At 37.2% G+C, this 17486-nt stretch overlaps 1 protein-coding gene across 2 annotated transcripts in view; it reads right to left on the bottom strand.

Moving 5' to 3' along the window:
• LOC150079033 (twitchin-like) overlaps positions 1–17486 on the bottom strand; it is a 2795346-nt gene that overhangs the window by 2413762 nt on the left and 364098 nt on the right. For both annotated transcript variants that reach the window (XM_090382361.1, XM_090382360.1), the window contains one exon: positions 8064–8154. In XM_090382361.1, the coding sequence (XP_090238487.1) occupies positions 8064–8154 (91 nt within the window). The remainder of the gene's footprint in view (positions 1–8063; positions 8155–17486) is intronic.

The following is a 17486-nucleotide window of genomic DNA, read 5'->3' as shown; positions in this document are numbered from 1 at the left end:
TGGAATCAGCACACATCAGTGTCACCAAGAATACGATCAACGGGCCCCTGGCACCCACATACATCCAATCTTTGAGCCTCTCATAGTCCACGAGTTCAGCAGCTACTTGTGGACTATCAGATGGGTGACAGCAGTCACCCATTTCAACCGTCTCCCTCCCTGCTTCTTCCTCTTCCCTCCTGATCCCTCTCTCTCTTCCTTGCCTGCATCACCATTCACAACTACCTATAAACTACTCTCCCCCTCCTGTGTGACCTCACATGCTTAAATACTCGAAGGACAGCTACAGCACATAAAAACAACCGCTTAATTGCTCAATTAGTTGAAAAAGGCTACATACAGTAGCTGAAAGCTCCTATATATGTCCTGTATTTTCCAAATTTAATATATGCTATCTCATAAATATCTGTGCCTTGTGTCAGTTTTTTATGTGTTACTGTGCTTACTCTCTCACTTACTAATTAAGTTCTTTTCACTTGGTCGGTGCAAGCAAGAAATCAATATGGATGTAGTAGTAGTAGTAGTAGTGGCACTTGATGCAAGAAAGCAAGCGTATGAGCTTATGCAGCATCAGCCAAAACAAAAAAAAAATTACAAAACAATCCCCTCTGAATATTTGTCCAGTTCCTCTTTAAATTTATTTAACTTATCAACTTCCACAATGACAGATGGAAGTTTGTTCCAGCAATTAACCACCCGCTGGCTAAAGGCAAATTTCCACACATCTATTCTACATCTGTCCTTCCTCAATTTCAATTTATGTCCCCTTAGATTCGTAATCTGAACAAGTGGAAGAATCCCATCAGAATTCAGCGTGCTCAACCCATTAAAGGCCATAAACACCTCAATCAGATCACCTCACATTGCCTAGTCTCCAGCTGCTGCAATTTAAGCCTCTCCTGGTAAGAGGATCCCTTCATTTCCCCCTCACCAATCTTGTTGCCCTTCTCTGTACACGCTCAAGCAAATCTACACCCTTCCTAAAATGAGGCCTCCAGACCTGCACGCAGTACTCAAGGTGTGGCCTGACCATTGCCTTATACAGAAGCACAATCATCTCTTTTTCCCTGCTAACAAAATTCCTGTATATCATTGACAACACCCCATGACCTGCCCTGGCAGCCTGTCTGCATTGCTCAGAAAACATCATATCTGAATGCACAATTACTCCCAGGTCTTTTTCATTTTATACCTCCTTATGTGTAGTACCACACAGTTGGTACATTTATCTGGGGTTACTTCTAACCATATGCAGAACTTTGCATTTTTCAATGTTAAACTTCAGTTGCCACTTCTCAGCCCATCTGCCCAACTTATCTAGATCAAAGTTGGAGTAGCATACTGTCTTTACTGTTGATAACAACCCTGCCAGCCTTTGTATCATCTGCAAACTTGGACATTAATCCTGATATACCTTCATCAATATCATTGATAAATATACAAAACAACAGTTTTGTATATTTATCAATGATATACCAACGTTGGGTATATTTATCAAATATACCCAACACCGAACCCTGTGGGACTCCACTAATAACATTAGTCCACGAAGAGCAGCACCCATTGATTACCACCCTCTGTCTTCTCCCACTCAACCACCCTTTTATCCATTGTAGCAACTTACCCTTAATACCATTCTGCTCCAATTTGTACAGTAGTCTTCATTGTGCAACAGTGTCAAAAGCTTTCCTAAAATCCAAGTATATGATATCAAAATTGTTTTTTGTATCCAGTTCCTTTGTAACCAAATCATAATAACCAATCAAATTTGTCAGACAAGACTTTGCCTTAACAAACCCATGCTGTGTCTGAATTATTGCTACAGTCTTGTCTAGATGATCCTGCAATGCATCTTTAACAAGTGACTCCTTTACTTTACCCGGAACAGAAATTAAACTAACTAGCCTGTAATTACTCGTGTCACCCTTCGATTCCCCTTTGTGAATTGGGAATACATTTGCACATCTCCAGTCTGTAGGGACCTCCCCAGAGTCCAAGGATGCTCTCATAATTATGGCTAAGGGTTTGCTTACTTCCTTTGACGCCTCCTTTAATATAACTGGATAGATCCCATCCACCCCAGGTGCCTTTCTTATGTTTAACTTCAACAATTTCTCCTCCACTTTGCTCTCAGTTATTACAAAATCATTAAGCACCCTGTTACAATTTGATAACCTTGTGGCATTTTCAAACCTTAATAACTCCTCATGTGTGAATGTAGATGCAAAATACTCATTCAGTTTGTTTGGTATCTGAGCAAGATCATCAACAGTCGAACCATCGATATCAAGTGGACCAATCAGATTCATCCCCTTCCTTTTAGAGTTTATATAAGTAAAGAAATCCTTGCTGTTTTTCTTAGCATCCTTTGCCAAAGATTTCTCGTAATCTGCCTTCGCCTCCTTTGTGACTTGATTACAGAATAGCTTATATATATATCATAGGCTTCTGTGTAGCCTATGATATATATAAGTAGATATATATGTATTTCATACCTATTAATAAATATATACAATATGTCTTAATAGGTATGAAACATTTAGTAGCTTCCACTATTAATTCCTTGAATGCTTCCCACTTAGAATTTGCTGTTGGTAACATCATCAGTTAGTCCCACAGTAAAGAATTTAAAAACTGTCTGAGACCACTATAGTCACCTTTACGGAAGCAAAAACCCCTTCCTTTACCACTGATGGTATTTATATCTATAAGTAAATCCCACATCAGTACACTGTGATCACTGCCACCTAATGGTTCCTTTATATACAAATTCTTAATACACGAATGATCACTGATGATAACCAGATCAAGAGTATTACCCTCTCTGGTTGCCTCTCGAACATGCTGCTGCAGAAAACAATCATCCAATAAATCCACAAAAGTCTTACTAGTGTGCGAGTGACCAACCCATAAGTTCCAGTCTATATCTGAGAATTTAAATCCCCTGTTATAAGACATTCTGATTTACTAGTCCACTCTTTCTCTGTACAATTGTTCATTGTACTCATTCGAGTCATTAGGCCTATAACACATTTCTACTCTTATTTTTGCTTTTGCAGTGCTTATGTCACACCAAACTGACTCAACAGTGCACTGTTCATCTATATCAACTGGATGCACTTCTTTTGATATTATGTTTTTCTTAATTAACAGCATAACACCTCCTCCCTTTCTATCTTGTCTATCCTTTCTGTACACATTGTATTCCCAAAATTCCAGTTCTGCATTCCTTATATCTGTGTGACACCACGTCTCTGCTATCCCAACAATATCCGCCTTTGATGTCTTCACCAACACTTCAAATTCATCAAATTTATTTACTATACTTCTAGCATTGGTATACATGCAAGTATACATGTACCTATTCTTATTATTAGTTACCCTAACATATCCCATTTACCCACCTGTTTCACGATGACTGCCATCAGTCCCTGAAACCCCCAACACCCCTCGCTCCACGCCGCTGCTTATTCTAATATAAGTAGTGCAAGAATCACCTTCACCTCTGCCTGCAGCCTCTCCTGTTAACAAGAACAGACCAGGCTGAAAAAAATTTTACCCCTTGAGCCTTGCACATTTCCTCCAGGGCCAAATTGATTGACAAGGCTCTCATCATGTACTCCCTCCTATCGTGTCTGGGCAGAATTGCAGACACTTTCAAATTTAATCCTAATTCACGGCTTTTTTGCAACATTGACCTGTACTTTTAAGTAAATCGGCAGATCTCCTACTCTTAATGTCATTTGGTGCCAACGTGCACAACAATATCACCCTTTGTGCCCTTAAAAGATGATATACGCTTTACAACGTCATCAACTTTTGCCCCTGGCAGACATACCCTGGTCCTATTCCATCTATCCTTTTTACACAATATATTCCCCAAGTCCCTGACAATAGAGTCACCAACGATAACTAACTCCTGTGGGACCAGTGCATTCTGCCTTGGAGGTTGCTGCTGTGTTGCCTGATGCCCAGGAGTGAGTTCTGGCGTTGAGTTGGGCAGCTGAGAGCTTGATGGTCCGCTCATATTAATTTCTTCGAGGGCATCTTCTCTACACCTCAAGCTCTCATAGACGCCCATCAGAATGCTGAGTTGACACCTAATTTCTAGACACTCTGCACCTGGCACACAAAAGACATCCTCCTTGGCTAGATCAAGTTCCATTCCAGAGAGTTCGGCAAACATTTCACAAGTTGCACATTTTTTTAGGCTGTGATGCGTTGGAGAATCACCCACCCTCAGTTCTCCCCCGAGTCACAGCACTCCTGCCACTTTGTGCCCGTTGCTTTTCTGCTCTAGTCTGGGGCATAATATTTTAAATTAATAAGATCAATAAATTTAATTAACTAATTGTCAATACTACACTATCTAATAGAATACTAAATGCAGGGATACGAATTACGCTATATAATTTTACGTTAGAGCTGCCCAGTTACCACAATTAAAAATTTGAATTCCCTATCACTCCATACAAAAACAATGGCTGCAAGATTTTAACGAAACAATGGTTTTACGTATATTAAGTAGTAATCTACAAAAACTCTTATCTAAATTAAAAATAAAAATAACCAGCATATCTAGAACTATATGGCTACTTATAAAATTCAATATAAAATAACAATTAGGTAAATGAAATGGCAAACACTTATCGCTTTTTCGGAGCCTGTAATTCACAGCTGTAATTTTTAAAGAGAGTCAGCGCCCTCCAAATACCATGTTTCCATGGTATTTGGAATATCCAAATACCGTGAAAACATTGTTGCATTATTTTTTTTTACTAGAGGAAGATAAATCTGTCTGTTTTATTATGAGCTGTTTGCTTATGCCAATAATTTTCATCTTTTTGGTTTTTTTTTTTTGAAAATAAGAGGATGACTGGAATTCTGACTTTCTCCTTCTACATTTAAAGCAATAGAGCATCCCATTTCCATATCATCTTCTGCATGGAAATCAAGTACTGTTTCACCTTGGTCAATAGTATCATTAGTATCCATAATGTTTTAATTTGCTTGTATCGATTGAACAGCATCTAGCTGATGTGGTTTCTCTGTTATTTAATTATGTGAAGTGATTTTTGGGAGAACTGTGATTGAAGGTTATTTTTTTGGTCTGTTTAGAAGTAGCCTTGAAGACGGGGGATGGTTCAAAAGCACACACCCTCCTTATTCTGCAACTGATGTATCATGTGAAACTGACACATCTGTTTGTGTTGCTACTGGTAATTCCAAGTGGTGGATGTATGTGTATGCCCTGGCATAATTAATTTTACTTGTTACTTGTTTTTGTGTTTCTAAGTTACTTTATTCTCAATCTTATAGTTTTGAATTTTTTGTCTAGTTTCCAAAGATCATATAACTTTTGAGAAAGCAGGATGCTCACCATTCAAGTTGCTCATCTTTAGACCTTTTCAAGAAGCTGAATGTCTTTTCCAAATGGGGTCTCTACACTTGAACACAGTATTCTAAATGTGGTCTTACAATTGCCTTATACAGTGGGATTATGACCTCCCTAATCTCTACAGGATTTGATAAATCATTCACAGGATACCATTGGCTTTCCTGGCTGCCTGTTTACATTGTTCAGAAAATTTCATATCTGCCCATGTCGTAACTCCCAGATCCCTTTCCTCCTCCACTGTTTTTAATTCAACCCGGCCAAGAGTATAATTTATTTGTGGACTGCTATTCCCCAAGTGTAAGATCTTGCATTTAGCAGTATTAAAATATAGCTGCCACTTCTCTGGCCATCTTTGAAGTCTTACTAAAATAAATTTTTCTTTTATTAAGATCAGCATTAAGTAAAAACTTCTTTAAACAAACAGTAATTAGTTACTAAAACAACTTGCCTAACCATATTAAACTAGAGGGCTTATGTACAAGAGAGCATCAATAAATAATGAACAATTACTCACACATGTAAGTGCATAAGGGAAAGGGGGAATTTATGATGTGCACTTGTTGTACTACCAATTACCCATTAATGCATCTAATATAATTTTTCGGGTGTTTTTAGATCTGAAGATATGGATGCACAAAGTGACTGCTATTTCCAGCAACAGTGTGTAATTTAGTTCTTCAAATCAGGTGATCAGTCAATCACATCCATCCATCTAAAACTACTGGCAATCCATGGGAACCAGACAATTGATTGAAGTAATGTCCAGAGGTGGCTCCAATGCTTTTGAAAGGGTGATTTAGATATCAAGGAAAAACCAAGAGCTGGAAGACTAACGTCTGTCACAAACAGTGAAAAACAAAAAACTCATTGGCCAGCTCATTTGAAATGACAAGTGCATAATCACCAGACAAGTGATGGACACTGTGAATATGTCAAAGGGAAGTGTTTTGACCATCACCAACAGACTGGAGAAAAATCTGTTCTCATTGGGTGCCTAAGCTACTCACACAAGAGATGATGGCTGTGAGAAAATAGTTCTGTATTATTCTGGAGAGGTTTGGTGCAGGCTGTCCTGAGTGCTTTAAAGGGATCATCAAATGTGATGAAACATGGAATCATTGACAAAACATAAGGCCACCTTTTTCTGGGATTAAAATGGCATCATTTTTATTGATTTCTTGGAAAGTGGAATTGACCTCCAAAAACCAAAAGACCTGAACTAAATTGGCAGGACATCAAGTTTCATCAGGATAACGCAAGGCTGAACACAGCATAGATAACATAAAGACTGCCCAGCTGGGGTGGAGCATAATGCCACACCAACGCTACAACCCTGACCTCGCCCCATCAGATTTTTTTTTGTTTAGTAGACTGAAGGCATACCTGCATGGTAAGGTGTTTGAGAATGATATGGAACTCATTTCTGACATTAAACATCAGTGTAAAACATCAGCCTCATGATTTTTATCAAAGTGCATTCACAGCCTGAAAACAATGGAGAAAATGCAGTGAGTGTGTCATGATTCTTAAATTGAGTGATATTTTCAAAAAGTTTAAGAAGATTGAAATTTATGTATGTGAAGCATGATTACAATATCTCATATAATTAAGATGTTGCAGCTTATAGTGGGTTACTTATTGACCCACCCTTTTAAATTTAAAGAAGAGCTGTATTAAACCTGGATGAAATTAGGTGAAATCAGATATGTGAGTTATAAGATTGAGAGAAAGGAATTGAGAAATCAAGAAAAAGAATAATGTGGAAAGAATACATACCAAAATTTTTGAATATTTTAAATAAAAAGCAAATATACCATAATATAGTGGTGTTCTATATATCTATTGTATAAGAAAAAGTAAAAAAAAAAAAGTAAAGTGCAGCCATTATCAACCCACTGCAGGATGGAAGCCTCCTCAACAATTCATGCCGAGGGAAATGGACCATAATCTGCCACGCTGGTCCAGTGCGGGTTGGCAGATCGACCGTATTCAGCAGTCAGGGGCTTGAACCCCGGTCTACTCAAAGAGCGTGTGCTACTGCACTCCCGCTCCTGCCCACTCGGCTACGGGAGCCTCTTGTATAAGAAGGCTAACATTAATTTATCAATTGCTGTTCATTACAATAATTTGTCTAATGTTTGAAATGCGGTAATTTCCACACCCACTGTTGTCTTGGCCTTCTGCTGATAAGGGCATCAATATTAGTCTGTTCTCTATTTTTAACTGTTTCATTCATGTTTCTCATGGATAGTTTATAGTATTATCACCATAATATTTCACATTATTTGGCTTTGGCATTATCAAGGTACTGGTCAAAATTTAATCTTTACTGGTTTTAAAATTTATGGCATATTTGCCCTTTGTTTAAAATATCCAAAATTTTTGGTAAGTATTCTATCCACATTATTCTTTTCCTCATTTTTTTCCCTCCTATCTCCCTTTACTTTTATTTTTTTAATTGGTTTTAGTAGTATTCGCTTTATGCAGCACTTTTCCTTCTTACTATCTTACTTTAATTTAACTTACATTATGTTCTAGGCAACATTTTGTTGAACATGCTAACGCTGCTTCTTATGTTTGTCATTCTTCCTTTCTTTATTTTTCATCTTTCTTAACTTTACTTTTAATTTAATTTACATTATATATATAATTTTTTTTTTTTTACCTTGAAGATTAAGAGCAATATTTGCATTACTCTCTCCAAGCTCATTAACAGCATTACACCTATAGGTCCCGCCATCCTCTGAAGATGGATCCTAAGAAAATAAAATAAGGAAACAGTTCAAATAGAATTCAATTCAAATAGAATTCAAATACAGTTCAATTCGTAGGAAAATAAACTAAGGAAACAGTTCAAATAGTGCGATTTTTAATAATTTAATGTAAAAGTTATTCAAGCTTTCACTAATTGCAGCAGGAGGAAAAGACGTGGCACAAGAGGTGAATTGCTTATGCTTTTAATTGACATATATATATTTCAAAACAGCATGTAAAAGTTATTCAAGATAAGTTTTTATGAATAATTATTTTTATATGTAGGTTAGTGCAAATGCATCATTTTAATATAGCTATCTACAAAAGTAGTATATTAATTAAGACTCTAAAGCATTTGGGGCATAAGCCTCAAGCTATGGAGGAGTCTAGACTATGTATAAATATAGTGCAAACACATCAGAAATACATAGTTATATCTGAATAAATCAGAATATTAGTAAAACGGCATCGTTTTAAGTTATATCTCATATTGTGAATACCTTCACAACAAGTTGTTATGATATTGCACTACTTCGAATAAGTTATTTATTTTTATTTGGTTTTTTTTTTAGGAGCATTAGCAACTAAGGCCATATTGCTCCGGGATATGCAGTGGTCAATCCCTGACCTTTCCGCATCCTCCGTATTTGGTGGTGACGGGCTCGAACCCCGGTCTAATCAAGAAGCGTGTGCTACGCACTGCTGCTCCTTCCCACCTGGCTACGGAGGCGCCTTCGAATAAGTAACGCTTCACCTAAGGAGAAGACTAATGTTACTTATTCTCAGACAGATACCACCACCCAGACGGCACTGTTTCAAAGCTTGTTGGCTTCTCTTCGGTGGGTGGGTAGGTACCCTGGTGTTGCAATAGTCACAACCCAGTTATGAAGTATAACTTCAAAATATGAGCGATGCCTGATGGTGCATAGTGATATAAAGTATTTAAGGGCAAAGGCCTCAATGCTACGAGGTAGAATGACTAATATGTAGGTTAATGCAAATACATCATTTTAACATAGCTATCTACCAAAGTAGTTAAATTAATTAATTAATTAGATTAATTAGTTAAATTGGCATCATTTTGGTTATATCTCATATTGTGACTGCCTTCCCAACAAGTTGCCATGGTATTGTACTACCTCGAATAAATAACACTTCACCAGTGGACTATTGTTATTTATTTTCAGCGGATACCACCACCCAGACGATACCGTTTCAAAGCTTCTCTTCAGTGGATGGGCAGGTACTCTGGTGTTGCAATATGATAGCTATGTTAAAATGATGCATTTGCACTAATCTACATATTAGTCATTCTACCTCATAGCATGAGGCCTTTGCCTTTAAATACTTTATAGTCTATATCACTATGCACCATCAGGTATCTCTCATATTGTGAAGTTATACTTCATAACTGGGTTGTGACTATTGCAACACCAGGGTACCTGCCCACCCACTGAAGAGAAGCCAACAAGCTTTAGCTACTTTGGTGGAATGCTATGTTAAAATGAAGCATTTGCATTAACCTACATATTAGTCATTCTACCTCGTAGCATGAGGCCTTTGCCCCTAAATACTTTAAATTTATTTTTATTTAATGATTAAATTTAATAATTTGATAAAAATATCAAATTTATCAATAATTAAATTTAATAATTTAAAATAAGAATAAATGAATGATAATAGGTAAAGTTAATAATCACATAATAATTGAAACAGTTATTTTCTTCTAAACAACTACTCATTCTGTATGTTATCTCTCTCTCTCTCTCTCTCTCTCTCTCTCTCTCTCTCTCTCTCTCTCTCTCTCTCTCTCTCTCCATTCTATGTCTTACACATAATCAGTTTCAGTTGCCTTCTTTGGGAACTTTCTTCTGAATTTGCATCTATAATTTCATTACTCCTCTAAATCAGTTCAAATACAGGTTTTAATACCTTTGGTGTTTAGGGATATTAAAAAAAACTTAAACCAATTCAAATATTTATTCATTAAAACTCATCATTCAGCTCATTCAAATTTAGAATTAGAGAAACTTCGGGGGGAGAATAAGTAATGAAATATTCCTCAAAAGGGTTAGAGCAGCTGTTTCAAATTTATCACAATGTTTCTCGAGGCAGGAGGGGGCAATGATTCCTAAAAGCTTCCAAGCAATAAACAAAAAGTGCTGAAAGTTTATCTGTTCACCGGAAGCTAAGTTGCTACATGTGAAGACACGATGAACATGATAAATGCTTTATGTGAACACACCTAAAATAACAAGTAGGGTATATATATATTATGCTACATTTCAGGTGTCAATTATCAAATAACATACATTAGGAATTAAAAATTTTTATATTGTACTTAAGTAAGGTATACCAAACCACCTCACCACTTGGCATTCACATGAAAAGAAGTTGAGATATGAGATTGAAATTTGTGTAGTAGCAGTTCTTTTAGGAGGGGGGGGAGACAGGGTTAACCAACTGACTTGAATTTATTCTCTCTCTCTCTCTCTCTCTCTCTCTCTCTCTCTCTCAGATTTAATGTTTTCTTTACAGAGAAGACTTCTAGGCTATGAAATTATAAATAGACCTATAGCCTTACACGGCCAACGTATCATCTGATGAAAATTTAGTGTCTATCCAACTTTTCCTTCTAGAAAATGCCAGCAACATCCTTTTTTTTTGCATAATTTCTTTTGGGAAAGGGGATCAGGAAGCAGCTAGATATTGTATTTGGCCTTCATGGATCAATAAAACACACACTGAAAATTTAGCACTGACCTTACTTTTTATTTTTGAATAATACTCCAACATCTAACACATTTTTCATGTGTAAAAGGAAAGGTTTTTGCTTCCGAAAAGATAACTAGAGTGGTATCAGGGATTTTTTTAATTCTATACAGTGGGAACTGATGATGTTACCAACAGCAAATTCTAAATGAGAAGCAATCAAGGAATAACCTTGGAAACTACTAGGCTTTTCATACCAACTAAGAAATACTGTTCAAAGTTTAGACCTAAATGGATGTCAGATGAACTAATGACACCAGTGGCAGAGAAGAAAAATGCATATAAATTATCAGGAGACACAGATGCCTATGGTAGATATAAGATAGTCTGTAATCAAGTCACAAAGGATGTTAGGCAAGTAAAGGCAGAGTACGAGAAATCTCTGGCAAAGGATGCATAGAAAAACAACAACAAAGACTTCTTTACCTTGTGTAAGCTCTAGAAGAAAGGGGATGAATCAGATTGGTCCACTTGATATCGATAGTTCAATTGCTGATGATTCTGCTCATGTAGCTGCCAAACTGAATGAGTATTCTGCATCTACATTCACACATGAAAAATTCTGTAGGGAAGTGGAGGCCAGAAGCTTATCAAACTCTAACAGGGGGTTAAATGATTGTGTAATAACTGAGAGCAAAGTGGAGGAGAAATTTCTGAAGTTAGACATAAGGAAGCCACCTGGGGTGGAAGGGATCTTCCACCCCAGGTGGAAGATCCCTTCACTTATATATTCACTTATATAAAAGGAGGCAGCAATGAAAGTAAGCAGGATCTCAGCCATGATTATGAGGACATCCATGAACTCAGGGTAGTTCCCACACAGACTAAAGATATGCAAATGTATCCCTAATTCTCAGAAGGGGGGTCAAAAAAGGGGACACAAGTAATTACAGAGAAATAATGGAGTCACTGGTTAAATAATGGAGGGAAAATAATGGAGTCACTGGTTAAAGAAACACTGCAGTATCATCTAGACAATACTGCAATTATAGTTCAGACACAGCATGGCTTCGTTAAGGGGAAATCTTGCCTGATAAATTTAATTCGATACTATGATGTGGACACAAAGGAACTGGATTCAAATAATAATTTTGATATCACATACTTGGATTCAAATAATAATTTTGATATCACATACTTGGATTTTAATAAAGCTTTTGAGACTGTTCCACATGGAAGACTAAAGGTTGAAGCAGTATGGCATTAAAGGCAAGTTGCTACAATGGATAAAATGATTGAGTGGGAGAAGACAGAGAGTGGCAATCAATGGACACTGTAATCAAGTGTCCATTGACACTTGACTGCTCTTCGTGGACTAATGTTATTGGTGGAGTTCCACAGGGGTCTGTGTTGGACCCATTGTTATTTTCTGTATTTATCAATAATATTGATGAAGATATATCAGGATTAATGTCCAAGTTTGCAGACGATACAAAGGTTGGTAGGGTTGTTCATGACAATAAGGATAGTACACTACTGCAACAGGATCAATAAAAGTTGAGCAGATGGGCTGAGAGGTGGCAACTGAAGTTAAACATTGACAAATGCAAAGTACTGCATATGGATAGCAGTAATCTCAGAGTAACATACCAATTGTGCAGTATTACACTCAGCGTAGTGGAGAATGAAAAACACTTGGGAATAATTGTGCAATCCAATATAAAGTTTTCATAGCAGTGCAGGCAGGCTGCCAGAGTAGGCAATGGGGTCTTGTCAATGATATACAGGAATTTTGCTAGAAGGGATAAGGAGGTGATTGTCCCTCTGTATAAAGCAATGGTCAGGCCACACCTTGTGTACTGGATACAGGTCTGTAGGCCTCATTTTAGGAAAGATTTTGAGCTAATACAATGAGGACAGAGAAGGGCAACGAGATTAGTGAGTAAGGAAGGGTTGCAATTACCAAAAAATAAATTCAAGGAAGAATTGGACAACCTTTTAAAACGAATGGATGGGTGAAATGGGAAGTGTTTCTTTTTTGTCTCTCTCTCTCTCTCTCTCTCTCTCTCTCTCTCTCTCTCTCTCTCTGCTGATGCTGTATAAGTTTGCTTTGTTGCATCGTATGCCTCTACTAATGCAAATTTTCAGCCTGGTCTAATTGTTAACAGGAGAGACTGCTTCAACAGGGATGGGATACACTTAAATACAAAAGGTGCAAGAATATTTGCTGATGCTATCGAGGCAGTGTTAGGTGGGTCAGAAAACTGTAAGCCTGGGGGGATACAAGGACTAACAAATTAACAGAAGCCACTGGCAGAGGTGAAAGTGATTCTTTCACTGCTTCTATTGGAATGAGCAGCAGCCTGGAAAACAAGATGAAGGATATTTCAGAGACTGCTGGGAGTCATTGCGGTATAAGTAAACACATGGGTTGTGTTAGGGTAGCTAAGAATAGGAACAGGTGCATGTATACTTGCATGTACACCAATGCTAGGAGTTCGGTAAATAAATTTGATGAATTTGAGGTATTGCCCAAAATATGAATGGCAGATATTGTTGGGATATCAGAGACGTGGTGTCACACAGATATAAGGAATACAGAACTGGAATTTGGGGAGTACAATGTGTACAGAAAGGATAGACAGGATAGGAAGGGAGGAGGGGTTATGCTATTAGTTAAGAAACACATAAAATCCAAGGAAGTGAAGCCAGTCAACATCGCTGGACAGTGCAGTGTTGAGTCAGTTTGGTGTGACATAAGCATTGGGAGATCAAAATTGAGAGTAGGAGTGTGCTATAGGCCTAATGACTCTGATGAGTATAATAAGAAACTGTACAGGGAAATACAGTGGGCCAGTAAATCTGAGAGTCTTATAATGGGGTATTTTAATTTCCCATATATTGACTGGAATTTGTGGGTTGGTCACTCACACACTAGCAAGGCTTTTGTGGATTTATTGGATGACTGTTTTCTACATAAGCATGTTCGGGAGGCAACTAATACTCTTGATCTGATTATCAGTAGTGATTCTTCATACCAACTAAGAAATATTGTTCAAGGTTTAGGCCTAAATGGATGACAGTTGAACTAATGAGACATATAGCAGAGAAGAAAAATGCATGGGATACATATAAATTAACATGTGACACAGAAGCCTATGATAGATATAAGCTGATCTGTAACCAAGTTACAAAGGAGGTTAGGCAGGCGAAGGTAGATTATGAGAACTCTTTGGCAAAGGATGCAAAGAAAAACAGGCAAAGAGCTCTTTACTTATGTAAACTCTAGAAGGAAGGGAATGAATCAGATGGTACACTTGATATCGATGGTTCAACTGTTGATGATCCTGCTCAGATAGCTAAAAAACTAAATGAATATTTTGCATCGACATTCACATATGAGGAGTTATTCAGCGAGGAGAATGCCAGAGGTGTATTCAACTCTGGCAGTAAGCAAGATAATCTTGTAATAACTGAGAGTAAAGTGGAGGAGAAATTGTTGAAGATAAACATGAGAAAGGTACCTGGGGTGGATGGAATCTATCCAGTTCGATTAAAGCAGGCAGCAAAGGAAGAAAGCAAACTCTTAGCCATAATTATGACAGCTTCCCTGGACTCAGGGGAGGTACGCATGGACTGGAGATGTGCAAATGTGACCTCAAACCACAAAAGTGGATCAAAGGGCGACACAAGTAATTACAGACCTGTTAGTTTGACTTCTGTTCCAGGAAATTTAATGGAGGCACTGGTTAAAGAAGCACTGCAGGATCATCTAGAAAACACTTTAGTTATAGCTCAGACACAGCATGGGTTTGTTAAGGTGAAATCTTTTCTGACCAATCTGATTGGATACTATGACGTAGTCACAAAGGAACTGGTGGCAAAGAATAACTATGATATCATATATATTTGGATCTTAGAAAGGTCTCTCATACTGTTGCACATGGAAGACTGCTGCACAAACTGGAGCAGTGTTGCACTTGAGGCAAATTGCTGCTATAAATAAAGGGATGGTGGAGTGTGAGAAACAGAGAGTAGTAATCAATGGACACTGCTCATCGTGGACTAATGTTATTAGTGCATTATTCAGGGTTCAGTGTTCGGTCCATTATTGTTTTCTGTATTTATAAATGATATTGATGACTGTATATCAGGCTTAATGACCAAGTTTGCAGACGATATGAAGGTTAGCAGGATTGTTAATAACACTGTTGACAGTTCACTGCTGCAACAGGATCTAGAAAAGTTGAGCAAATGGGCTGAGAGGTAGCAAATGAAGTTTAACATTGACAAATGTAAAGTACTACATATGGGAAGCAGTAACCCCAGAGTAATGTATCAGCTCTATGGTACTACACTGACAGTGGTAGAGAATGAAAAGGACCTGGGGGGTGATTGTGCATGCAGATATGAAGTTTTCTGAGCAGTGCAGACGATCTGCAAGAGTAGCTCATTGTGTCTTGTCAATGATATACAGGAATTTTTACAGCAGGGATAAGGAGGTGATTATCCCCTTGTATAAGGCAATGGTCAGGCGACACCTTGAGTACTATATACAGGTCTGGAGGCCTCATTTTAAAAAGGATGTAGAGCTGTTGGAATGAGTACAGAGAAGAGCAACAAGATTATTGAATGGAACAAGAGTTTGCTCTTACGAAGAAAGGCTTAAGTTTTGCAAATTACAGTGTCTGGAGACTAGGCACCTGCGAGGTGATCTGATTGAAGTGTATAAAGCCTTGAATGGTTTGAGCATTCTCAATGCTGATGGGATTCTTCCTCTTGCTCAGAATAATCGCCTAAGAGGGCATAAATTCAAATTGAGGAAAGATGGTTGTAGGATGGTTTTTTTTTGGGGGGGTAGTAAAATTTAAAACACAATAATAAAGATAAATGTCAATCAATAACAAAGCAAATGGCACACACCAAATTGGAACTAACATAACACACACAAATGAGACAAAGTTTAGATATAGAATTGAAGAGTAGATTTCAGCGAAGGGGAAACACATTTCACCACAATAACATGAAAATACAGAATTCCAGCTATTGGTATTATAGCAAATGAAATAAGATCGAGTTTACTACCTGTTTATTGCACTAACAGAATTGCATTAACAGAAAAGCCCAATAAACTGGAAACTCCAAATTGTTTTATGGTTGTGACCTCTATAAATGTGACCTCCAGATAATGTGCTTTGGAAAAATATCACAGAGACATTCAAAATTTATTCTTATAACTGAAAATGTGATTCTAGTTAACAATGAAAGGGTAGTGCATTTTATTGATTTGAATCAGTTCTTTGAAAATTGAACATATAAAACGGCCTCCGTAGCGGTCAGGAGTGGGAGTGCAGTAGCCCACGCTCTTTGAGTAGACCGGGGTTCAAGCCCCTGACTGCTGAATGCAGTCGATCTGCCAACCCGCACTGGACGAGCATGGCAGATTATGGTCCATTTCCCTCAGCATAAATTGTAGAGGAGACTTCCATCCTGCAGTGGGTTGATAATAAGTTGTGGCTGATTCTAATAACTAGTGATCACTATAACCGGCACTTGTGTGTGTGTGTGTGTGTGTGTGTGTGTGTGTGTGTGTGTGTGTGTGTGTGTGTGTGTGTGTGTGTGTGTGTGTGTGTGTGTGTGTCATTTTTATATTTATCATTTTATTATATATGTCATTGGCTTTTAAATTTGGCCTATAATTTTGCTTAATTCATTATAACAAATAGGATTTTCACATTCTTTTTCTCTTTCACGCCTGCAATAGTTCCTTGTTCTGCTATCCTTCTCTTATTAGTTATGGAATTTTGTGTAATTTAAGCTTCAATCTTCACATTTTTTTAACAGACCAATTAATTCCACCTTGCATATATAAACTTTTGTATCCTATGCTGCTGGTTTGCATGTTCAGGTGCATTTGTCATCTTTATTTTTATTATTATTTTTTTATCCCTCCATTTATCTCTCCAATGTACTTATTTTCTATATATAGTATTAGTATTAGTAATGGCCACATGGTGCAAGGAAGCCTATGGCTTATGCTGCACCAGCCAAAAAATATAAATAATGATAAAATAAAATAACAAAAAATAAATAAAATAAAATAATAAGAATAAAAATAAAATAATAAAAAAATAATAAGAGAAAAGGAAATAGACAACCTATGTGTTTTCCTCCTCCCCTAGGTAATTATCCAGCTGACTTTTGAATTTCTCCAAACTGTCAGCCTCTACCGTCCACATAAGTAACTTATTCAAGTAATTTATAACTCGCTGGCTAAAATAAAACTTCCTGCAATAAAGTTTAAACATCTCCCCTGTAACTTGAAATTATGGCCCCGTTATAATATATATACACACACACATACAGAAATTATGGCCCCTTTATAATATATATATATATTATGGCCCCCGACATACATAAGAATAAAAATAAAATAATAAAAAAATAATAAGAGAAAAGGAAATAGACAACCTATGTGTTTTCCTATATATACACACACACACACCAACAGATATTATGCATTTTTCATGGTAATTTTCAAAAACATTTCAAATAATGTCTCAAAGAACAGTACGTTAAACTTGTCCATAAGTCTTATCTACGTAATTGAAGACACAGTTTA

This window comes from Mastigoproctus giganteus, chromosome 10, assembly GCF_048544385.1.
Source record: "Mastigoproctus giganteus isolate SK-2022 chromosome 10, ASM4854438v1, whole genome shotgun sequence".
NCBI classification, from domain to species: Eukaryota; Metazoa; Arthropoda; class Arachnida; order Uropygi; family Thelyphonidae; genus Mastigoproctus; species Mastigoproctus giganteus.
This window is presented reverse-complemented; position numbering and strand designations above follow the sequence as displayed.